At 39.5% G+C, this 26750-nt stretch overlaps 1 protein-coding gene across 6 annotated transcripts in view; it reads left to right on the top strand.

Moving 5' to 3' along the window:
• Nucleotides 1-26750, top strand: part of gabra1 (gamma-aminobutyric acid type A receptor subunit alpha1) — a 60190-nt gene that overhangs the window by 11561 nt on the left and 21879 nt on the right. For all 6 annotated transcript variants that reach the window (XM_037546137.1, XM_037546135.1, XM_037546136.1 and 3 more), the window contains exons 4-7: nucleotides 9489-9556; nucleotides 17919-18139; nucleotides 23941-24023; nucleotides 26402-26545. In XM_037546137.1, coding sequence (XP_037402034.1) covers nucleotides 9489-9556; nucleotides 17919-18139; nucleotides 23941-24023; nucleotides 26402-26545 — 516 coding nt within the window. The remainder of the gene's footprint in view (nucleotides 1-9488; nucleotides 9557-17918; nucleotides 18140-23940; nucleotides 24024-26401; nucleotides 26546-26750) is intronic.

Genomic DNA, 26750 nt, shown 5'->3' with positions numbered 1-26750 from the left:
GTCAGGGAACCAGCCCTGTGACTAGAAGGTCACTGGTTTGATCCCCAGAGCTGACAGCATGTGACTGAGGTGTCCTTGAGCAAGACACCTGACCCCCAACTGCTCCCCGGGTGCTGCAGATTACACAACTTACACAACCCGGTTCAAACTGGCTGATTCAGGCCTGGAAATCTAGTGATACATTTTATATCATCAAAAAGCTTTAAGGAAAATGAATTATTCCATGATATAAGTCCTTACAGAATCTAGTGTCCTGGACCCTCCTGGGCCAAAAAATGGGCTGAGCCCAAGATGGCAAAACATTAAGATTTTAATGGTCGTAACAACAAATTATTAAACGACCAGATAAAGTAAGTTAGTAGGAGAGTTTTTCACTTTGATTTCTCTCAGTGTTGGAGTTCAGTGTGACCGTTCAGTCTTTTACAGAAAGAAGAGTCCGTGTTGATCCGCTCAGCACTGACGGCTTCACACGGCTGAGAAACGCTGCTGAGACAGTTTTTAGTGTTTAATGCGAGACCAAATGTTCACTACAGGGTTTAAATCTGGACTCTGACCAGCCAGAACCATCAAAAACATATTTTGGGCTCGGCCCATTTTTTTTTGCCCAGGAGTGGACACTCTTAAAAAAAGATGTTTTTTCAAGGGTTCTATAGTAAACACACTGGTTCTAGGTAGAACTGTAAACACTCAGAGATGCGTAAACGGTTCTTTGCGTAGTGAAACAGTTCTCCAGTTTAATGGTGAATGTGTTGTATGTTGTTCTATGTAACATCAGAAAGAGTTCTACTATTTTTATAACAATAGAACAATAGAACACTTTTGGGTGCTTTATAGGCCCATTTTCAAAAAGGTTCTATACAGAACCATCGTGAGCTTTTTGCCCCGGAGTGTTTACTCTTAAAAATGATGGCTCTTCAAAGGTTCTTTAGTAAAGACAAACTGACTGGAGTTTCTCATCTGTAAAGCGCTTTGAATGGCAGCAGTGCATATAAGGTGCTGTAGAAATAAACCATATAGAACACATTCTCTATCAGCCTTACCGAATGAACGGAGAACCATTTAACCGTGCAGAGAACCCTTAAGTATGGGAATGGGTGTTCATGGTTCTATATATCTGTGTATCTCTGTAATAGTTCCACTGTTAATAAGTACAAAGGAACTGCTTATTTGAAACTTCTACATGGTTACTTTGGAATATTTGTAATGTGGCAACGTGATTCAATAAATAAATATTGTAACGTTTGACAGGGGAGAGACGAACGCGGATGAAGCTAACAATATGATTAAGTGGTACTTTTTTAATCCCACCTCCGCATTTAACGCATCCGTGAAGTGAAACACCACATACACACTAGTGAATACACACACACTAGGGGGCAGTGAGCAGCCCTATCCACAGTGGCGGGGAGCAGTTGGGGGTTAGGTGTCTTGTTCAAGGACACCTCAGTCATGGACTGTCAGCCCTGGGGATCGAACCGGCGACCTTCCGGTCACAAAGCCAGATCCCTAACCTCCAGCCCACGACTGCCCCAATCCCAGGGATAGACAGAATTCATAATCCACAAAACCAGTTCCAGGTCTAAACACGAAAAAGCCAAAAACCGCCAGCAAAAGCACAAAAGGGTGAAACCAAAGACGAAGTCGGTAGAAACGAGAAAAATGGTCATAACATACAATAATAGGAAGTCTAGATAATCGCTCAGTACGTTCTTATGGTGGAGAAGCAATACCTCTCAGACATGGACAGCTGTAGTATTGCTGGGATTCAAACTCAACCCCTCCCGATGTTGGGATGAATTATTAGATAGTTACATCACATGAGATGATGACATGCTTTAAAGTTAAAACAACAAATATTTTCTCCAGTATGTTAAACATTTGGAGACACAAACTCTGAGTCGTTACACTTATGGCATCTGGCTGACGCTCTTATCCATGCTCTTATTGTGAGTTTGAACCCCAGCGTTGCCACAGCCATCCGTAAGTGCATATCCCAGAGGAAAAATGGTATTGAAATTGAGTATAAAAAACAAATCTATCTTATTTACCAAACTGAGATGCAGGACAAAAAAATGAGATCATTTTTGACTCAACTAAGTTTGATTTGTGTGAATTCTTGTGTCCTCAAGTTCAAGAGTCAACTCAAGAAAAGCCACGTCGTCAGTCAGTGTATCGTCTTGAGTTGAGCCGCTCTCATTTTTGACAGTGCTTTTCTCAATCTGAGGATATAAACATGAGAAAAACGAGAGAAAAAGGAAGAGAAAAGCACGACGGAGCCACAAACACTATCACAGTAAATAGACAAAACTAGCAACACTTGTGAACAGACAGGCAAGAGCAACGAACTTGACAGATCAACGATTCAGTTTAGGCAAATCATCAAACAGACGCAGGAAAGATTGGCGAACGAGTGGATTCTGTGGCTCTTCATCTGCATGTAGACATGAAAACTGCACGTCTGGGTAGCAGGACTGAGAGGCACATTGAGTAACTGTTGTTTATACCATCAACACACATCATTTAACACTTAACCTGAATTAGAGCTGAGCAGACCCGCCGTGATTCATCAGAGCGGCACATTGTTGTTGTTGTTTACCGTTTATATTTTCCATTCTGCGCTCCTGACCTCATTCGAGCGTCGTATATCGCATGCCAACCACTAACATAACAGAAAATTTACAGCATATGATGAAGTGACAGTGATTTTGACTGGCAGCTTTGACTCCACATCAATCACAACTCGTGTTGAGGAGTGACGGTACTGAGCCCGAGGCCGAGAGACGCCGCTCGTCACAAACAAAGCCCAAAAATATCAGAATCACAACCAGAACCTTTTATTTGAAACTGCAAGAAGTATAAGGAAAGTTTTCTTGGTGTTAACTTTTATTCCAATGACGTCTTGTATTTAAAACCTTCTATGAGTTATCAAGTGCTTTAACTTTACTGCATTTAGGGCTGGTGCTATCAGTTATATAAGAAATGATGTAATATATCCGTTATTTTCACGTTTAACTTTCAGAGCCTCAGGGTCATTGTTGGTATTTTGGTCAATTCCAATTCCAACTATAAAGTATTTAAATGAGATAGTCACACATGCCATATGTTAGACCTCAGATATGCTATTATTTGCCATGGAAATGATAACAGAGTTTGATATGTTCATGAATTTTGATCAAAAAAATTATTTAGAGCTGCAATTTTGTGAACTTTTGCATAACATTATGACCACCTCCTTGTTTCTATACTCATTGTCCATTTTATCAGCTCCACTGTGACTGCAGTCCATCTGCTTCTCTGATACTTTGTTAGCACCTTTTACCCTGTTTTTCAGTGGTCAGGACCCCCATGGACCCTCACAGTGCAGGTCCTGAGTTGAGTTCAGTTTTAAACACTGTGTCCACTTACTGTCCACTCTATTTGACACTCCTACCTTGTCATCCTCTGGTCCTTCATCAGAGGTCACAGGACGCTGCCCACAGGACGCTGTTGGCTGGATATTTCTGGTTGGTGGACTGTTCTCAGTCCAGCAGCGACACTGAGGCGTTTAAAAACTCCAGCAGCACTGCAGTGTCTGATCCGCTCAGACCAGCACAACACACACTAACACCACCACCACCACGTCAGTGTTACTGCAGTGCTGAGAATGATCCACCACCCAAACAGTACCTGCTCTGTGAGGGTCCATGGGGGTCCTGACCACTGAAGAACAGGGTAACAGAGTATCAGAGAAACAGATGGACTACAGTCTGTAACTGTAGAACTACAGAGGGGAACTGAACGGTCAGTGGAGCTGATAAAGTGGAGAAACGAGGAGGTGGTCATGATGTTCTGCCTGGTTGGTGTATAAGATCTTGAAACCAAGATGACATTTCATTCTATTGCTCTTTCATCCTCTTGGATTCATGCTGAGTGCGAAAATTCTGATTCACAGCAAGAGAAGCTTTATGTTTAATTTAAAATTGAGTAGCATATTTAATATCAGCTGTTTTTAATCCTCACAATCAGTGTAAATTGGAAAAAAAAGCTACATAATATTAATTGTATAGTAATTTCTTATCTAATCATATTTATTGTTATTTATTTGTTAAAATGTGTTTTAGGGTTTTGGGTTGAGGTTAAGATTAGGGTTAGGATTTAGACCAGGGTAAGGGCTAGGACCAGGGCGAGGGTTGGGTTTAGGTTTTGGGTTGAGGTTAAGGTCGAGATTTGGACCAGGGTAAGGGCTAGGACCAGGGCGAGGTTTGGGTTGAGGTTAAGGTTAGGGTTAGGATTTAGACCAGAGTAGGGCTAGGACCAGGGTGAAGATAAGGTTTAGGTTTTGTGTTGAGGTTAAGGTTAGGGTTGAGATTTGGACCAGGGCGAGGGTTGGGTTGAGGTTAAGGTTAGGGTTAGGATTTAGACCAGGGTAAGGTCTAGGACCAGGGTAAGGGTTGGGTTTAGGTTTTGGGTTGAGATTAAGGTTAGGCTTGAGATTTGGACCAGGGTGAGGGTTGGGTTGAGGTTAAGGTCAGGGTTAGGATTTAGACCAGGGTAAGGGCTAGGACCAGGATAAGGGTTGGGTTTAGGTTTTGGGTTGAGGTTAAGGTTCAGATTTGGACCAGGGTCAGGGTTGGGTTTAGGTTGGGTTGAGGTTAAGGTCAGGGTTAGGATTTAGACCAGGGTCAGGGTTGGGTTTAGGTTTGAAGTTAAGGTTATGTTTAGAATTAGTGCAGGTTTAGGGTTAAAGAAAATGATGGCCAATTTAGTAGATATTTAGTTCAATGAAACTTGAAAGTAAATTAAGTATCTAAAGTGGACTAGTGTTACCTAAGGAGTGACCCCCAAAAAAGTAGAACAGTCACTAAATCATATATATATATATATAAACAATATTAATAAAAATTAAAATGAATGTGAAATCAAATGAAATCTAAAGAGCTGCGAAGCAAAAGATGCAAAATAAGCACTTTGTGGTTTAATTCCTGCTTTATGTTCACTGGGAATGAATGGCGTTTGGTGAAGTTACTCACAGTGAGTTATTTCAGCAGCGAGTAGTGAGTTAGTGAACAGACTGTCAGATATTGGATGCCAGTTTGCCTTGAACGAGCTGCATGGGCCAACATTTTTTGTGCCGGAGCCGGACAAATGAATAGGTTTTCTGAGTGGGCGGGAGTGGGATGAAATCTTGTGGGACTGAAAAATCAGTCCTGCACAGAGCTTCTGACAGTGTTTGGTATAGCTTGGAGAATAACTTGCTGAGAATAGTCTTTGTAAAGACTTCATATAAAAATAAAATGCATGTCCATCAGGCTCTGTTTCTTATGACTGAACATTCCAGCTTATTGTTACGAAGTTAGGAGAGCAATAACGCTATTTTTCACAGTTGTTTAAAAGTTTTATCACATCATAAACTGAGCATTACAGCAGTTTCTGAACTTATATCAATCTTTAAAGCCTCAGTGAACACAGTGTGAAACATTTAAACTGTTCATATGATACTAAACTAGATTTTTCCAAAATGATTAGCTTTCGCTTGGTGGTTAGCTTTCTCCTACTCAGACACAGAGGGGCTGTTGGGGAACACAGTTTAATTAACCTTCTGGGGTCTACAAATTCACCTGTGTGTCAAATTCTCTGCCTTTGTGACGATCCAGCTCAGAAATCCAGAATCTGTAGAGCCGCCCTTTCCATTCCATCTCATCACATCTGGAGTTATGAGCCTATGAAGAGGGGCTGAGGTACACATCATTTATTTTTTGCCATTTTTATTGGACATTGGAAGGTTATTCAGAGAACATATTTTACACATGTATATAGTGGCCCACAAGAGCAGGATTAACCTACTTAAAAAGCAAACAAGGGGTTTAGGTTCTCTAAGGCTTTATGTAAACAAATATCTGTTAATTATAACATTACAGGATGAACTACTTAACACAATCCACAGTTTTGGTTGGAGTACCAAATAATGTAAAATACATTTAAACATTAAATAGAAATAACATGTTGCCACAAAACAAACAAACAAACAAACAAATAAACAAATAAATAAATACTGTGAAATAAGAAACACTAATCAAGAAGAAAAAAAAAAAACAAGAAATGCTGGGAAACTCCACCCATCCTCCACTCCACTCTATGTGAAGTTGTCAGATAACCTTTAATAACTGTGTGTAGAAATATAGTAAAGTACTGTAATTATACAAAACAGCTTAAGTTCTGTAGAACACAAAACAGTTCTTTAGGGGTTCTTTATCGAGGACAGTGGTTCTATATATCACCATGAATGGTGAAATGGTTCCTCATATTGATGGAGAATGTGTTAAATATGGTTCTAGCTTCACATAACAAGAGCAGAACCCATTTTGGGGCAATAGATAGAACAACACATTCTCCAAGAACCATTTCACCAGGCAAAGAACCATTTAAGCATGGAAATCACTCTTTTGTAGTTCTATATAAAACCATTGCTTTTAATAAAGAATTCTTGAGGCACCATCTTTTCAGTAAATAAACGGTAAAGTGCTGTAGAAATTAATTATTGTCATTTAAACTAAATGTTCACTGTGGACGGTGAAGGTGAGAGAGGGGAGTTTGTTTACATCCTGCAGTGTCTCCTCACAGAAGGGCAAAAGGATATCTGACTATATGAAAGTGTTAGAACATGCTCGCCGCCTTAATCCACACAAGGGCAGGAGAAAGAGCCACATTACTGAGAGAGAGAAGTGAGAGAGAGACAGACAGACAGAGAGGGAGAGAGACAGAGAGGGAGAGAGAGAGACAGACAGAGAGAGAGCCAAGAGAGAGAGACAGACAGACAGAGAGGGAGAGAGACAGAGAGAGGGAGAGAGAGAGAGAGAGAGAGAGAGAGAGAGAGAGAGAGAGAGAGAGAGAGAGAGAGAGAGAGAGAGAGAGAGAGAGAGAGAGATAGACAGAGAGAAAGAGACAGAGAGAGAGGAAGAGAGAGAGAAAGAGACAGAGAGAAAGAGACAGAGAGAGAAAGAGACAGAGAGAGAAAGAGACAGAGAGAGAGAGAGAGAGAGAGAGAGAGAGAGAGAGAGAGAGAGAGAGAGAGAGAGAGAGAGAGAGAGAGAGAGACTACAGATATATGAGAATAAGTGTGGATGTGCAAAACACAATTTAAATAATGAATCATGCTCAAAATGAATTGGTAATGTTTCAGTTTACAGTCTCTTAAACTCTCAATATTTATTAGCAAAGACAAGTTGTGCAGCATTGAGTATAAAAGTACTAGATAATTATTAATTATTCTGGATAACATAATGGTCGGTTCTGAGATGGTCTAACAAAGTTACACTGAATTGCCACTTAAGTTCCAGATATTATTTTGGGTAAAATGATGATAAACACCAAGACAGTCAGACTAAATGACACTGAAATGTCTAACAGGTTCTAGATATTAAGCTGATAAAGAACATAGTAAAATATCTCATCAGTATGAGCAGTAATAAGGTGGTAAATACAAACAGACTCTGTATTTCTGTAACGGTGGGGAGCGATGAGGAGGCGGACGCGGGGCAAATCCAGGGTCATGGTCAAGACAGTCCAAGTTCAATGAGCCAACACGGACAAATGGAGGGACAGACATAATGAAATAAACACAGACTGAAACGCACAACGGAGGCCGGAATAACAAAACAACACACTAGCATACAAAACACTTCAAACAATACATCAAACAATACAAAGACCAGCGGACACAAGGGGCAAACACAGGGCTTAAATACAAACAGGGTTAATGAGGGATAACAGGACACAGGCGGAAAACACAGCTGGCAACAATCAGGGGCGGAGACTGAAAACAAGGGAGCCGGACTGGGAAGAAATCAAAACAAAAGCACATGACAGGACTGAAAGGTAAATAAAAGCACATGGAGGAGTGGGAGGGGCCAATCATGACAACTGCTCTGTAATGTCAGATTTAAGCAGGAAAGTAACTCAGAAACTCCTCAGAATAGTGAGTGAGTTATGTGGTGTGAAATGATGGAACAAAATTAAAAGTAAACAGCAAGAACCCAGTAGAACCACAGTAAGAGCCACTGCTTTCTTTACATCTACAATATTTGACATCATATAACTACCAACATAATCCCACTGTGCTGTGGAGTTTCTCATACTTACCCAGTTAATATCTAGAACCTGTTTGGAATTCCAGTGTTTATTGATCTGCCTTGACTGCCTTTGAAATGTTAAATTCAGCTAATCTGTATAATCTTTCCACCACAATGTAAAGAAATTCAGTTTGTCCCTTGTTGTGGATGTTTTTGTCCCAGAGTCAGTCTGTCTGAGGTGCTCAGGCTTTTGGATAAGAATATTCAGAATGAAGCATTTCTATTGTCTTCACGCCATCGTTTAGAGTTTTGTTAACTAAGCAGTAGAACACAGAGGGAGTGTGTTGTTGTGAAATAACATTACGACACGCTGTTGCTGTGATCTGGTGTCTGTAGATCATCTCAGCCGTGATGTTATTGGTGATAACTCCCTCCTCGAGTGCTCTACTGCTTTAATACAGCAGTTAAATAAATACAGTAAGAAATGAATAAACTGGCCGTGAACGCGGCTTTAATATGTTTTAATGTTCAGCTCCTTCCTCCTAATTAGAGCTCCTTAACGAGCAGCTCGTTGCTACGTCAGAGTGACGAGCTCCGCCCACTCGCTGCTCAGCCGGCAGTTCGTTCTCAAGCTCCTTACACTAAATTCCCAAACTGTCGTCTCCACTGAGCCGCTTTTCAGTCGGCAGCTGTGACAGAAGAACAGCTGAACAACCTGGAATCAGCCAGAAATGAACCCAACACCATTCGCCAAACTAAACTGACCAAACTGAGCTGAACCTGATATTGGCTCAGTTTTACGGCTCAGTCTGATTTGGTCCGACTCTGACGATCAGACACGTCTGGCGAATGGTGTTGGGTTCATTTCTGGCTGATTCCAGGTTGTTCAGCTGTTCTTCTGTCACAGCTGCCGACTGAAAAGCTGCTCAGTGGAGACGACAGTTTGGGAATTTAGTGTCGTCTCGTCTTCAGAGTCGGACCAAATCGGCTGTCGGTCAGATGTGGTCTTAACAGTGTCCGTTTTCTGTTTGTGGCAAAGTAAGAAGTAAAAACGTTCAAACAGCTCGAGCGTCTCCTACAGCTGTCAGAGTCGTTGCTTAGCAACAGCGTCTCAGTGGAGTGATACAGTGTTTGTGAAAAACCTGTGACGTTATGGTGAAATAAGAGCACCTCAACCAATCAGCTGGCGTGGACAGCACTAACTGTTGTACAATTGTTTATTGTGTATTGTTGACTAACTCATACACTCTGATGTCATTGGCATCGTTGTTTGCCACAGATTTTGAACTTTAAGCCCCTTTTTTAGGGAAGTATCGAGGAGAATGGTTGTGGTGATTAGCCGGTGAGGTGACGGCGGTTGAACCGCGGTATTAAGAGGTTTGTTAGAGCTAATGGCCGACACTGATTGACACTCACACTGCTAATTTCTTGCTCCAACAGAGCGTGTAACGGAAGTGAAGACTGACATTTTCGTGACCAGCATTGGCCCTGTTTCGGATCACGACATGGTAAGCCTTTACCGTCTCTAAATGTCACCTGCTTTCTGCCCTTCCACGCACCAGACACACGGCGCCACTAATGAAATGTGCTTTGTTGTGGAATCATTTCTCCTGTCTGGCTGAGGCAGTGATGGAGAGAGAGAAAGAAAGAAGGAATTCTTTCATTTCACATGGCAAACAAATGCAGTCTTGGAGGGAAATCCATTCACATCTGGCTAATACATCGAATATTTCCAGTGGTGCATGAAGTACACAATCCATGTACCTGAGTTAAAGTCGAGACCCAAGGTAAAATATTCCTCCAGTAAAAGTAGAAGTTCCTCCCTTTAGACCTCCACTTGAGTAAAAGTACTAAAGTATTTCCCTTCAAATGTACTTAAGTATAAAGTAAAAGTACTAAAAGAGGAATTCTGGCTCTGATGTCCTGTTATCATTTTTATAACCAGACTGGCTTCATGAACTCATTTCAGGTGAAAGTCCTCCAGCGTCTCTCTTGGTAAACCAGTCTTTTAATAGAACGTCATTAATTAGTGACGCTGACGTCTATTAAAATGATCAGAAGCACAAAACACTGAAGGTAAACAGTTTCCATCAGGGAGAACCGAGTGGCTCTGAAATCACTTTTTACACACAAGCAAAGTTTCAGTTTCAGATTTATTTACAACTTAGTTCCAAGTTTAAGTTGAATAAAAACTGGCTTTAAACTCAGGATCACAGATGAGCTCCTTTACTATGTTGATCTGTAGGCGTCTGTTCATAAACATAAACCAGCCCAAACTCATTTACTATAAAATGAAATGGTGTTTGTAGAAATTCAGAAAAAAGCCGCGTCAGTCTCGACTGCATATGTGGACATATTTCTATATTGAGCTCTATTTACACAAAGTTAGGTTAGTTCATCATTTATGTTGAACAGACTCTCCCAAAGTTTTACGCTGCTGCGCTGACGTTGAACCGCGTGCTGCACTGGGTCGGTATGACCAACAGGTCAAAACCAGCTCTAAACAAAGTGACCGCTGGGCCCTGATTGGTGCTCTGGCTTTGCGCTTCTTTCGTTTTGACATGTTACGTTTTTATACACACAGAAACCAAAAGGAACGACAGATTTCTCAAAATGTAGGAGGAAAAAGTCGGATATTAGACTCTGAAATGTAGTGGAGTGAAAGGAAAAAGTCCAGAACGGAGAAACTTCAGTACAGATACACCAAAAAATACTAAAGTACAGAAACTAATTACATTTACTCAGATACTCAGATACTCAGATACTCAGTTACTCAGATACTCAGTTACTGTCCACCGCTGAATATTTCTCATAATAAAACTTTTGTACAAATGTTTTAACATTATTTACGTTGCTGTCCCAAGAAAACCATGCGCCTCCATTTTTGTCCATTTTTATTTTTCTACATCATTTCAAAACACCAGCCGTCCTTTCTGGTGTGTGAAAATTTCCTGATGGTTGGACAAAAAGAAATGCTCCAAAATCACTTGGAATAAAACCTCTTTACATTGACTTACATTAAAAAGTGAGAGCCTCTCCTGTAAATTATTGTTTTGGAGATATTTGTTTTTCTTTGGACAGCAACAGTTTAACCTGTTCCTGGATGCTGTAGCTATAAAGTTTGAAAACTGCTCATTTGTCAATTTTCTAAATAAAAATATGTGAAAAAAGTTTAATATACTGAAAAAAAGTAAATCATAGAACATAAAATATACCATAACTTTCACCCAGGCTACATTTCAGGTTTTGTTATGTTCCAATGTTACACACAGTTTCGCATCTCTACTTTCTTAAAAAAAAGATGGTTCTTCAAAGGTTCTTTAGTAAAGGCGAAGCTTCTGTATAAAACCATTTTAGGCTTAAATCGTTCTTTGCATGATGACATGGTTCTTCAGTTTGATGGAGAATGTGTTATACATGGTTATATGTAGCACCAAAAAGGGTTCTGATGTTATGATGTCAAGTTTGTAACAATAGAAGAAATCTTTTTGGTGCTATATAGAAAAAAACACATTCTCCATCAGTGCAGAGAACCATTTAAGCATAAAATGGTTCTAAAATGGTTCTAAAAAAGGTTGCGAAAGCCTATTGATATGAATATGATATGAATTTGTCTGGAAACTTCACATCAACTGCTGTGTTTTTCTGTCTGAATAAGAACTGAATTCAGTGCGAATTGACCTTAATTTAAGTTCCACTGTAGGATCTTTTTGCAGCGCCCCCTAGTGGCCATTCCACATGCAGACTGGAACTCAACTCAAGTATTTTAGTTAATATAACTGAATTAAATATTTGTTCCCTGTAACTCTGGTATCAGATGAACTGGGACTCTCTGTGAAATGTTGTTGAGCTGCTAGCGAGCAATGAGGGGTGAGAGGGGAGGGGTTGAGAACCCCCTGCTGTGAAAAACTATTCACACCTCTCCACAAAGACAGCCGTGTGGAGATAAACAGACAACTTCAGCTTCATTCATATCAATCAATCCTGCGCAACACAGTAAAGACAGCATTTATCACTTTTTGTAAATCCTCAAATCAAATCACATTTATTGTCACATCACATTTACCCAGATGTGAAGGTGATGCGTAGCCTCCTTATAGTACTTAAATACAAATACATATATATATATATATATATATATATATATATATATATATATATATATACCACACACACATTAATATACACACATAAATCATACACATTTACATTGAAATAAACTGAGCAGATGAAATAACGCAGCTCTGAAACAACTGCTGTTTCAGTGAGACGCCATGGTTTCACATTAGTCATTGTTTAGTGACCGATTCCAGTGTCCGCTTTAATGGTCTTTAATGCCTGAATTAAGATGAATTACTGTGGTCTTTACATATGAGTTCACACAGAGGAGTCAGATGGTCCTCCTGCCCTTGTCTTGTGAAACCGCCGCTTTGAGTGATCACCGTATCCACATAATTTCACTTAATTACTTCTCCGGCATACGGGCTTGGTCCAGCGTCATGCAGCTGCTCTTTGTTTAGCTGCAGCTCCGTCACCGTAAAGGCCCAGTTACATTTGGTTTTTCACGGTGAATTTACATTCACTTCAGTGGAAATCGTCACAATCGAGGGTTCACACTGGCTTCAGATCCAGTTCAACAACAGTTCAACAGTGGCTAACAATTCCAGTTTGCCTGCGAAACTGTGCTTGGTGTGTCTTCAGAAGGGAAATTTATTAATACAGCACTTTTTATACATACACCTTCATGAGATATTGTATATACAACTAGAAATATACAAAAACATGCAGGGAGCAAATAAAATATATTAAATAAAACAAAAAACTGTGTGGACGATACGTCTTTCACTGTCCGTCAGCTCAGTTATCAGTTTCCCTTTAAACCCCTGGCGATGATCAAACCGAGACCTACAGGCGCCGCTGACGTGTCTTTTTTTCTGTTGTTCCTAATTGGAAGATTTTTGTGTTACGTTTTTATGTTTTGTTCAGCCGAACCTACAAAGTTTTTTTGAGCTGACCGGTCCGATCACAGATACAGGAAACACTAAAACTCGGCTCACTGGCGTCACTCAGTCATTTTAAACTTTTAATATCAAACCACCTTCAGACCGCCTGTACCTGTTTTACTTAATCTTATTTATTCGTAACTTTTATTTTTGTGTTAGTTCTCCTTAGTTCTTTATCTCTTTTTATTTATTTATTTATTTCCTCTCATTTTAATTTTGTTTTTTTATCATTACTTTTTTTTTTATTTGTGATATTGTATTATTACCTTACTAATTTCTTATCTATTTTTGATCTTAATTTCTTACCATTTAAATCTCAAGTTCTATTTTTATCTACTTTTATCTTTTATTCACTGTTATTTTACATTTTCTTTGAATTTAAAATGATTAAATGTAGCTATTATTTTCTTTGTCATGTCAATCCCTGTTTTTGTAAATGCTCGGCTACATTGAAAATGAGGGTTGCCCTCAGTGTACGTCCGAGTCAAAATAAAGGTTGATTGATTGATTGATTGATAATTTGCAGCTGCACTGAAGGAGAGATTAGCATTGAAAAGCTATAGCCGAGCTGCCGTATTCTCAGGATCAAGTTAACTGATAGGCTAGCTGCTTCACTAAGCACTGCTGCAGACTCTACTGTGACTGGTGTGGGAGATTTAATGGGAAATAATACCAGTAATATAAACTTTGTACAACCATCCTGCTACCCCACAAAAACGATCCCACATTACATTAAGACCTGCGAATGACCCGTCCCCTCTAAATTTGCACAACTGGATAAAAGTGACCAGTGATCTGGCTCTTCACACAAAGACAAATGATCACAGTAAAAACTCCAAATGAAAATGCTTCAAAACTCAACTGATATGCGAGACACAGGGAGTAAAATCTGCTGAGCACTTTGAAGAATGAAAATGTAAAGTACAGTTACATGCAGTCAACTCTAGAAGCCCTCGAAAAATGTTCATAAAGTATTAAATAATAATTAAATAAAGTATTAAGATAATGATTCAAGCGTTCCTCAAAAATGTTTCGAGAAACTACTGAACATTAATCCAGTAGAAATTATTCTTACAAGTGTGGTTTTATTTTAGGTTTCAAGTCAAGAGGCATTTATTGTCATTCCATCTATGTACAAGTACAGAGTGGAGTGAAATTACATCCTCCAGGAACATCATGGCGCAACTTTCAAACTAGTCTTTCAGACATATAGGGCAAAATTATTGACACTCATAATAATATTTTAAATAAAATCTAAGAAGTATCTTTAGGGAAAAATAGAATTCAGTCTCCATGAATTCCACTGGTCCCTGTGACCACTTCTTCTTTACCTGGGGCATAAATATGAGGTTATAAACAGGTAAAATCCCTCTGTTGTCCATCAACAGGAGTAAAACCAAAGAGCTGTCCACTCAAATAAGATGGTGAAGACAAGATTCAGTCAGTTGAAATTACCTTTAAACTCAATCAAGATGGTAATAAAAAAAGTTTGAAAAGCAGAAACAATACATTTTTTCCACTAAATCTGTCTGCCTTAGCTGGAACGCTAATACTTGACCATAGATGGATTTTTATAGAAAGATAATGACCCTAAACACACTTCAAAAACACATAGAAATGCATTGACAAATGCTGATATAAACATTTTAAAAAAAGTTACAAATGAAAACTTTTCCCCACTAAACACAGTGTAAAAATATTAAGGTGCAGCATCTGTTCGATCCAAATGTATGACTTATTGCATGTGTCATTTATTTATTAATTACAATTTATTGATTTGAGCCCATTTTCATGAAAGGTGCTAGTAATTCTGGAGCTAACAAAGTGTTTCCCACCCCCGGCATAAACTACACCCTTGTGTTGTTTGCGGTGGTGCGAGCTGGGCTAACGGTGCGTTTTCTCGCTCTCTCTGCATTACGGTCATTCACAACTAAACTGATGAGCTGTATTGTCCAGTCCCGCCTCGTCGACTCCTCATTCTCAGCGAGACGTGAGCTGGATTTTACGTGGCTACGTCTGACTAAAATCCCGCTGGAGTAAAACCACAGCGAAGCGATCTTGTGTTTTTTTCTTACCCGCTGTGTCGGAGCCGATCGCACGCAAGCCACAAAAGACGCTCGCGGCTGCGACGGTCAGCATGAATTAGCGTCACGTGTGTTGCTGCTTTTGGCTGCCGGCACATCAGTGGCCTCTCAGCTGGACCCTCGACTGAATAAACTCACACAGAGAGTGAAGGAACGTCAGAGCGGAGCAAACAATCCTGGGATTAACCTTTAGAAGGCTAGAGTCATTATTTTTGGTTTACGTTCCGCAGTCGTTCATATGTGACAGTATAAGTGAGTCGTTCTGTAATAAATTACATCCGTAATAAATTACATCTGCAATACACTGCGACCATAATCAGAGGTGGGAAACAACAAATCACAGCAGCTGCTGACTTTTTCCGACATACAGTGGAATTCTATCATATGCTTTTACTTTTGGTGAAGATAATTCATGCAAAAGTACTTTTATTTCACTAATTATTAATACGTATTGCAGAGTGAAGGTGCAGAGCTTTAGTTTTGCTTGTGGAATTTATTTCTAATAATGTAGCTCAGCTATATTTTTACATTGTGGTTACAGATATTCAGACAGAAATTAAACACTAAGAATTTGACACTTTGTTTACACAATTATGTACAGATATAAACATATCGCTGTTGTCAGATGAAAACCTCGTATCTCCATTTTTGTCATTTTTTTAAACTTTTGACATAATGTGAAAGAGTCTGTTACTCTTTACATTGTGTGTAAATTTCATGATGAATGGACCAACAGAAACAGCCTGAAATGACTTGGAAAGACGTCTGGTTCCATTGACTTCCATTAAAAGTAAAGTAAGTTTTTTCCTTCTCCTGTAAAGTATACAAGGTTTTCTTCCGACCAGAGCGACATGCTATTGTTTACAGTGTTTATTCACTCGGTACCGCACATCGTATTTTATGATTGTGTTAGTATATTTTAATATACTCTATATGTTCACTCTTCTATTAATGCGTCTGTATAACAGCGTGCAGCAGTACTTTTGCTCTTGTTTCACTCTTCACTGGACTTTGTGCTGCTGTATCAGATGTCTTTACCTCTGGGATTAATAAAGTGATCTGTCTATCGATGTAATTTCATTTTTTATAACTTATTTACCTCTTGAGAAATTTCCTTTAATGAATACTTTTACTTCTACTGAAGTAAATTATCCCTACAGTAACAGCGCTCTTACTGAAATAGGGAATAGGACTCATGTCGGTAGTTTTACAGAAATGGGACAAACACAAACGTGGTATCAACAGAAATTTGAAAGTTTTGAAATTCACATTTTCAAAAGAATTTACATGTTGTTATCTTGTTGGATCTCGTAATGAGAAAATACCTCTAGGAACAACTTGTGATGCGCTATTCTTCTTCTGCTGACAGAAGCAGGTGCTCCCCAAACCCTGCTGCCAGAGTCCTCTAGTCTCTAGTGCTGTTTGATTCCGGACTTTTCTCAATTCCAAAAAACAAGACATAGAGAAGGATATCTATCAAAGAAAGAGTGCAGTATTAATTATAGTTGACCTTATGCTAAATCAGGCTAAATTATCTCAGCTGAGTGACGAGCCCCGGCTAAATAGCACCTGATTTTCCTTTGTCATCTCCTATGGGTGAGCAGATGCTTTGGCACTGGTGACGTCATTAAATTGTGCAAATTTTTCATTACTCTACATTCCACTTGGTTATCCACTTTATCCAAAGTAAAAAGGAACTGCGGATTTTTCAGTATTTCACTCTGCACAGGCAACTTTAAACGCCTCTGTAGAATTGAGTCCGAGGCTCTTAATCCCTGGGTATCGAGGAGCTCATTCTTTTTGGAATCGACTCCCATCGACTCCCCTTTTCATGCTCTTTTAATCTCCCAAGTAAAACTGAAAACACAAGCAAAACAAGCGGGCTATCCAAACCTTACAGCTGTTTTCCTCTTATAAGTGGTACCATTTGTTTTCACCACATTCAGTGTGTTTTCCGCATATGCAAGACATCTGTACACGCTGAACAGGAGACTGCTGGGAAACTCTTCAGACATGCTAACTTACATTACATCAGTGTGCCCACGTCTGTCGTGCAGTGTTGTTGAGCGCCCTGGCGGCCTGTACTTTGAGCTCTGCCTTCAAGAGGAGGTGAATTTCACATGCAGTTTGTTCCCACCCTAATAAATCTACGTTCTCACCCACATTCATCCCAAATTGTTGAATAGATGAGATCATATCTGTAGCTGTACGTGTTCATACTAGCCCTGCCATCGTGGCAAGCTAGTCCAGGCTGATGTACCTTTACTGTACATTTCCCTTAGTTTGAAGTAAAAGCCACCTAAACTGTGTGTTTTTCAATATTTCACTCTCTGTAAGCACGCAGGTACAGGCAAAGCTGAATGCCTCTATGTGGAATTGAGTCCAAAGCTCTTAATCCCTGGGTATAGAGGAACTGGTTCTTTTTGGGATTGACTCCCAGCCCTTTTCATGCTTTTTTAACGTCTGGATTAAAACTGACAACACAAGCGAAACGAGCTTCTCTTGTAAGAGGTAATGCTTATTTTCACTGCACACGTGCTTAAAGGGAGTTTGTCAGTTGTGCTAACTTACATTACATCCATGTGCTAACGACAGGAATTTTGCCTCCACGATGCCTTGGATTGGTTGTTGGATTTCACATTCAGCTTGTTCCCACTTAATAAGTCCATGTTCTGTCCAGTTTTCCACACCTGGGCTCACAAGTTGTTGGCTTTCCTTTGTTCATACTAGCCATCCCACTGTGGCAGGCTAGTCCAGGCTGATGTTTCTCTCCGTTCATGCAGGAGTACACCATAGACGTGTTCTTCAGACAGAGCTGGAAAGACGAGCGTCTCAAGTTCAAAGGTCCGATGGCCGTGCTGCGTCTGAACAACCTGATGGCCAGCAAGATCTGGACGCCAGACACTTTCTTCCACAACGGGAAGAAATCAGTGGCACACAACATGACGATGCCCAACAAACTGCTACGGATCACAGAGGAGGGCACCCTGCTCTACACCATGAGGTAAGGCTAGTGCAGGCCAGCAGGACCTAGAGTGCTACACTACAAGGAGAAACTAGTGCAGGCATTTGGTTGTTCTACACACCGAGTTGGTGCTGCTGTGCCTTCAATCTCACAAGGAATTTGGAGGAATTATAATGTGTACAAATTATTTTCCTGGATTTTGTATAAAAAAAGTTCTAAGACAATCTGCGACTGCGAAACCTTCTGCCAGTCAAACCATGACGTTTGATTCATGATCCATGAAGTCTTTAGTAGATTTACTGTCTCACAAGTTTGCAAAAGATATAGTTATTTAATTTTCTTAATCTTGTTAATGAAAACATTGAATGATTTTAATCAAATCTTAACCCTTTGCTGCATGAATTATTATGTAAACATGATAAAATGTTTTAATGTGTTTTTGTTATTTGAAATTGCTTTACATGAAATTTTTGAAAAAAAAAGTTATTTCTAAAAATTGAATGGGTTACTTTGTAGTTGTAGTCATTTGGCAACAGTGCGCAATCGTACCATAGCACCATAAAATCAAAACCCCCCAAAAAAAAACAAGCAGTATAAAATTTATTTTTTCTCTAAAACATTCTTTTATTTTTTTATTGAAAACAAGAACAAGTGGTTGGTTAGTGTAGTGGGTAACACCTCTGCCTTCTACTCTGTAGACTAGGGTTCAATCCCCACCTGGGTAAACACCCTACACTATACCAATAAGAGTCCTTGGTCAAGACTCCTAACACCACCTTCGCCTACTTGTGTAAACTGATCAAATTGTAAGTTGCTCTGGATAAGAGCGTCAGCCAAATGCTGTAAATGTAAGAACAAACATCCAACTTATATTTAGTGAAATGTGTGATGCAATGTTTACAAATATTGGTTGTTGGATTGTACAATAATAACATAATCATAAAAAAATCCCCTGTCAAAGTAAAAGACCTTTTTCACAATTAAATATGAAAACAGATTTTATGTCACTGCTTTTCAGTAAAATTAAGATAAAGTAATTGTTGCCATCCCCGCGACCCTGACGGAGAAGCGGCTTAGGAAATGGATGGATGGATGGATGGATGGATGGATGGATGGATGGATGGATGGATAATTGTTGCCATATGGCAACACCGTGTGGTAGATGGTTAAACTTCCAAAACAAGCCATTTACTCCCAAACGTATGGCACATTTGCTAAAACTGCTAGCTTCAAGCTACTATGGCTGTGGTAAAGTAGAATTAAGTTGCCAACATCATATCAGCCTATAGAAAAAAAAAGGGCTTCATAGGTTTTAAAAAAGCACACCATAGCCATTCTAGCCCTTTCCACCCTCCGGAAAACATGGATTATTGCCTCAGAAGTGATTTGAAGGGAACAGGCCTCCTGCATGAGGAAGGAGGAGATAAGGCTGGGTTACTGGGCTGAGTAACAGTGTCACTGTGCGTCTGAGTTACCACGTCATAAATAAAGCCGGGATGTGAACTCATGGCTGACGGGAAGGCTCTTAATGTGGGGGTCAGGACGCTCAGAGCCGTAAAGCATTCTTTAGAGTGTTTATTAGGAGATTAGGGGGATGGGGGGAGCTCATATTTGTGTCACGGAAAAGACAAATGGGAGAAACGTCCTGAGTGGGGTGACATCCTCTGCTTCATCATTCTGTCAAACTCAGGCTGGTGGGAACGTAGCCTTGAGTGGTTTGGGCAGCTTCTCACCCTTGAGCAACACAGTTGGACTTCAAACAATATTTCAAAAATAAAATGTAGTGTATGTAGGAAATGTAGGAAACACTAAAACTCAGCTCACTGGCGTCACTCAGTCATTTTAAACTTTTAATATCAAACCACCTTCAGACGGCCTGCACCTGTTTTACTTAATCTTATTTATTCGTAACTTTTATTTTTGTGTTAGTTCTCCTTAGTTCTTTATCTCTTTTTATTTATTTATTTATTTCCTCTCATTTTATTTTTGTTTTTATCATTACTTTTTTTTTTTAATTTGTGATATTGTATTATTACCTTACTAATTTCTTATCTATTTTTGATCTTAATTTCTTACCATTTAAATCTCAAGTTCTATTTTTATCTACTTTTATCTTTTATTCACTGTTATTTTAAATTTTCTTTGAATTTAAAATGATTAAATGTAGTTATTATTTTCTTTGTCATGTCAATCCCTGTTTTTGTAAATGCTCGGCTACATTGAAAATGAGGGTTGCCCTCAATGTACTTCCGAGTCAAAATAAAGGTTGATTGATTGATAAACATGGATATAAATATTTATAAAAATATCCATGCTTGTTATGCATTATGAATTGTTAAATATAAATAGTGCATTATAAGTGCGGTTCATAACACATTATAAGAGCTCATAAGCTGTATTAGTCCGCTCTCAGTAAAGTGAAGCGTACTGGACTAAAGCCTCCTCCAGGGTTCAGACTGAGGCTTCAAGTTGAAGAATTTACTGAAGGATTTACTGAAACACTAAAACACAATAAGCTCATTACAGGCTTCAAATGTCAGAGTTTAAACTAGAGCAACATCAGAGTTTCACCCAATGTGGGAAAGTCAATGTTCACCACTGTTAATGTTCACCACTGTTAATGTTCACCACCGTTAATGTTCACCACCGTTAATGTTCACCACCGTTAATGTTCACCACTGTTAATGTGCACCACTGTTAATGTTCACCACCGTTAATGTGCACCACCGTTAATGTTCACCACTGTTAATGTTCACCACTGTTAATGTTCACCCATGTTAATGTTCACCACTGTTAATGTTCACCACCGTTAATGTTCACCACTGTTAATGTTCACCACTGTTAATGTTCACCCATGTTAATGTTCACCACTGTTAATGTTCACCACCGTTAATGTTCACCACTGTTAATGTTCACCACTGTTAATGTTCACCACTGTTAATATTCACCACCGTTAATGTGCACCACCGTTAATGTTCACCACCGTTAATGTTCACCACTGTTAATGTGCACCACTGTTAATGTTCACCACTGTTAATGTGCACCACCGTTAATGTTCACCACCGTTAATGTTCACCACCGTTAATGTTCACCACTGTTAATGTTCACCACTGTTAATGTGCACCACCGTTAATGTTCACCACCGTTAATGTTCACCACTGTTAATGTTCACCACCGTTAATGTTCACCACTGTTAATGTTCACCACTGTTAATGTTCTCCACTGTTAATGTTCACCACTGTTAATGTTCACCACTGTTAATGTTCACCCATGTTAATGTACACCACTGTTAATGTTCACCACCGTTAATGTTCACCACTGTTAATGTTCTCCACTGTTAATGTTCACCACTGTTAATGTTCACCACCGTTAATGCTCACCACCGTTAATGTTCACCACCGTTAATGTTCACCACCGTTAATGTTCACCACCGTTAATGTGCACCACTGTTAATGTTCACCACCGTTAATGTTCACCACCGTTAATGTTCACCACTGTTAATGTACACCACTGTTAATGTTCACCACCGTTAATGTTCACCACCGTTAATGTACACCACTGTTAATGTGCACCACTCTTAATGTTCACCACTGTTAATGTGCACCACACTGCATATCCAATAGAACGCCAGCAGAACTCAGGGTTACTGTAGTGTAGTGTAAAACCTTTGTATTTATCTTTACTTTTGGCACTGACAGTATAACATGTTATTAACACTGTGTATAATGCATATAGTAACAATTCATAACATATAATAAACATGGCTATAAAATGTAATTCAGAGTAAACCATTTTTATAAATATTTATAGCCATGTTTATAATGCTTTATAACATTTTATAAATGTGTTTATAGATGCTGACAAACAAGACACTCATAGAAAATGTTTCCATTCGATTCTTTAGCCCTGGAACTATGAGACTAACCTAGCTAAAAAGTAATGGAAGCCCACAAATTAGCATAATTATGTAGTTAACATTGTGTAAACTGCATCGCACCTGCAGTGCCATGTCTAGGTGGGTCTAGGTACCCCCCCCACTGGAGCTGGTAAATGATTGGTTCTTAGGCAATCAATCCTGATAGTTGGGTATCATTCACTGCTACTCAGAAAGTTCTAGAGATTCACCAGTTTCTAGTTCCTGCAGTATAGAAAATTACTGTGATGTTTTCTTGAGTGTTTGTTTGTGTTTCAACACCAAACAACAAACAAACTCTACAATACTTTAAAAAAATGTAAACACATTTTTAAAAATTGCCATTAAATAAATATCACAAGTGAACTTTATCTACTAAATTATATACATTGGTGTCCGGTGAAAATGCTTCTATTTTGAATTATTTTCTTATTTAATGCAAAATCTTTAATTACAAATTATTTTATTAGCATAACCATCTAAGTAAAAGGTAGAATCTTTGAAATTTTAGCAGGAATTTCAGAATTTTGTCCAAATTTTTTGACTTCATGACTTTGGCCACTGACTGTGACAAAATCTTCTGATCAGCAGATCAAAACTATCTGAGAGGCTTCTGAACATGAGGTTTACAGGAGGAGATCAAACAGCTCAACATAGACAATTCCATGCATTCGCTTCAGGCTTGAATAGTGATCTAGAAATATTGCAAAATTTCATATATTTCTTCTTCATTTTAACTACGATAACTTTTTTTTTCAAAATTATAAAATGTTCTGTTTCCATGATTAAATGCAAACGATCTCAGATTTGTAGCTTTGTCTTGAAGGTGAAATATCTAGTAGTTCTCAATTTGAGGTTGTTGAAAGCTTGTTATAAGTTTATGTTACTTATTTCTAGACATGTTTTACTTGTTTTAAATGATTTTAGGAAGTCTATAACATAACATAGTTTTGCCTTGCTGTAAAAATATACTTTAAACAAGTAAAATTATCTGGTAATATAATAATCTGCCTTATTAAAATCACTGAAACCATGTCAAAATGAGAAATATTATACATTCACAAGATTTAAGACCATTTCACTTGCCCAAATATAATTTTTTGCATTGCAAAAGAAAATGGAATGGATTGGATACACATTGTTTTAATGTTGAAAAAAAATAAATGTTAACATTTAATTTGTAAATATTGAATGCAGAAAGTTACTTTGTAAAACTATTTTAATTACAAAAGTAGATTCATTCAGTGTCAGTGCTGTAATTTTGGTTCCGATGAAAACTTAAATGAAATGAAATTATCCTAAATCTAGTTGATATATTTAATATTTCCCACGTTCGGATTGCTGTAAGCTGATAAGATCGTTTAACTAGACATTCACTACATGTTTTATGTGATTTGACTACATGATCTCATTATATTGGCAAAAAATTAAGGCTTATTTCAAGCAAATTTCTTACAACGAGCAAAATTATCTGCCAACACGGTGAGATAATTGAACTAAATTAAACCACTTAAAACAAGTAAAACATGTTTAAATAAGTTACGTCATCTTATAAACTTGCAACATTCTCAAAATGAGAAATATCAAGACATATTATCTACATTTAAGGTTATTTCACTTGCCAAGATGCCATTTCTTGCAGGGTCAGATTTGTTTTCTGGGTCATTTTTGAATCATTTCATATATTCCTGGGTTTAAAGTTGCTCTGGCCGCCCAACAGCCACCTCATGTATACAGACCTGGAACCGTCGCTGCTGAACTATCTCTTAAAATCAGCTAAGCCTGGCTGGCAGGGGGTGTAAATATTGCAAATTGTTATTTGTTTGGCTCTCTATCCTCTAGTCACCTCGCGTTTCACGCTGAACTCTCTTGTCTCTCTCTTTCTGTCTCTCCTGCACTTTCTCTTTCTCGTCTGTCTGTCTCCCAGGCTGACAGTGAGAGCGGAGTGCCCCATGCATTTAGAGGATTTTCCCATGGATGCCCATGCCTGCCCCCTCAAATTTGGCAGCTGTGAGTAACGGCTTTCCCTTTTTTCCCCTCCTCATCCACTCTGATCATGTCCACGCTGCTAAGTTTGAGCAGACAGGAGCTTTCCTCGTAGGTGTTCCACGCCCAAAGGCCTTCGCATGCCCTCCTCTGTCTCCCTGTCTTCCTCTTTCTGTCTCCCTCGTCACTCAGCCCCAAACTCCGCCTATTCCGGCCCGGGTGTGTTTCTCTCGCTCTTGTCTGACCTCGCTTCATCCTGGAAAAGAAAGCACAGCTGCATCTGCTCTGGAAAAAGTCGCACACCCTCTATGAATAAGAAAACAAGCCGGTGACTCCAAAAGCGTGGGCTTTAAATATTTCAGTGTCTGAAGCGTCTGTGCCGCAGTAGAGGACCGTACTGCAGCCGTGTGCTTTACATCGCCGACTGCACTTTCAGGCAAAAGTTTGGAGACACTTTGATCTGAAACCTCCTGCTTAAATCCTTGAAATGTGTTCGTAAGACAAAAATGTAAACAAAATGTAAATGCTGCATCAAAGAGAAGATGGTGTACTTTAAAGAATCTAGTATAGAAGATATTTGGGATTAGGTGCAAGCCATGGCCAAAAGTATGCGGACGCTCCTCCTACACACCTGTTGCTAGCAGCTGCATAAAATCAAGCACATAGCCTTGCAATCTCTGCAGTAGATTGGGTCATACTGAAGATCTCAGTCACTTTAAACTTGGCACTGTCATAGGATGCCACCTCTGCCACAAGTTTGTTTATGCTAGATCTGCCCTGGTCAACTGTGAGTGCTATTATTATAAAATGGAAGCTTCTAGGAGCAACAGCAGCTCAGACTCGAAGTGGTAGTCCACACAATAAGCTGAGTGCTGAAGCGCATAGCACATACAAATCTTCTATCCTCCGTTGCATCCCTCACTACAGAGTTCTAAACTGCCTCTGGAAGCAACATCAGCACCAGAACTGAGCATCAGGAGCTTCAAGAATTGAGTTTCCATGGCTGAGCAGCTGCACACAAGCCTAAGATCACCATGTGCAATGCCAAGTGTCGGCCGGATCGGTGTAAATCGCTGCCACTGGACTCTGGAGCAGTGGGAACGTGTTCCCTGTAGTGATGAATCAGCTTCTCTATCTGTCAGTTTGATGAGGAATCTGGGTTTGATGGTTGTCAGGAAAACATTACCTACTACAATGCACAGTGCCAGCAGTAAAGTTTGGTGGAGGGGGTATAATGAGCTGGGGCTGTTTTTCAGGGTTTGGGCTCTCAGTTCCAGTGGAGGGTGATGTTGATGCTACAGCACCAAGAATTTTACACAGTCAAGCTTCCAGCTTTGCGTCAGCAGTTTGGGGAAGAGCCTTTCCTGTTCCAGCGTCACTGAGCCCCTGAGCACAAAGCAGCTCCATAAAGACATGGAGTGACCAGTTTGGTGTGGAGGAACTCCAGAGGCCCTCACAGAGTCCTGACCTCAACCCCACTGAACACCTTTGGGATGATCTAGAACAGACATTGTGAGCCAGGCCATCTCGTCCAGTATCAGTGTCTGACCTCTCAAATGCTCTTCTGGTTGAATGGACACACGTTCCGACAGACACCCTCCAACATCTTGTAGAAGCTTCCCAGAAGAGTGGAGGCTATTAGAGCTGTAGAAGGGGACCAACTCCATATTAATGCCCATGATGTTGGAATGGGATTTCCAACAAGCCCATTTAGGGTGATTTTGAGATGTCCACATACTTTTGGTGATATAATGTATTTGAATACTTGCGTAACTGTTCCACGTGTCAGTTTTCAAATACCGAAATTGCTATTTTGATATTTGTAATTCTGTATTGTACAAAATCACAACTGACAGAAGTTCTTCGTAGTTCTTAAAAGTAATGACTATGTCTAATATTTATCAGCTCGAGTTTGCTTGAAGAAAATGACAAAACCTTTATCTTGTCGTTTTCACTCGTTTTAAATCATCTTTCTAATGAAATTGTTCCACTGGCAGATAATTGTACTTGCCTCAATAAATATCACTTAGAACAAGCCAAAATATCAATTTCAGTGACTTACTGGAAATGTTTTATCTCAAACGAGTTCGTTAATATTTCTATAAATGTTATAACTGGAAATATTAGCCACGTTGATGAGATTTACCTTGATTTCACTTGCAATGTACACTGAATTGATGATCATTAAAAAATGGTTAAAATTATGTCAGACAACAACAAAGACAGATGAAATATACACAATAATAGAGCAAGCAATGCAGCCGGCAACAGCAGAACGGGTTTTTAACAAAAAAATGACATGGAATTTAATAGAAATTGTTCTGTTATGGTGAATCTTTAACGGGCAAATGTGTGTCGTTGTTGTACGCAGTAAAATGGAGATGTGATTGTTTGTTGATTAGATGCGTACACGCGGGCTGAGGTCGTATACGTGTGGACGCGCGGTGCGGCTCAGTCGGTGGTGGTGGCCGAAGACGGATCCCGTCTGAACCAGTACGACCTGATGGGGCAGACGGTGGACTCGGGGGTGGTCCAGTCCAGCACCGGTGAGTCCATTACGTCTCACACTCACTTCTCAGATGCACACAACGCTGCAGTGCGTTAGCGAGTTCATCTGCAGAAGCAGATGCCCCAGATTCGGTCGTTTCCCTCGTGGATGTGCAGAGCGCTCCGTCCTCCCTCCTCCCTCCTCCCTCCTCCCTCCTCCCGCCTCCTCCTACTGTGGGCTGATTGATACGGGCAGCAGACTGA

Source organism: Pygocentrus nattereri, chromosome 16 (assembly GCF_015220715.1).
Source record: "Pygocentrus nattereri isolate fPygNat1 chromosome 16, fPygNat1.pri, whole genome shotgun sequence".
In the NCBI taxonomy this organism is placed as follows: domain Eukaryota; kingdom Metazoa; phylum Chordata; class Actinopteri; order Characiformes; family Serrasalmidae; genus Pygocentrus; species Pygocentrus nattereri.
The sequence above is the reverse complement of the archived record's forward strand: the minus strand, read 5'-3'. Positions and strand labels throughout refer to the sequence as shown.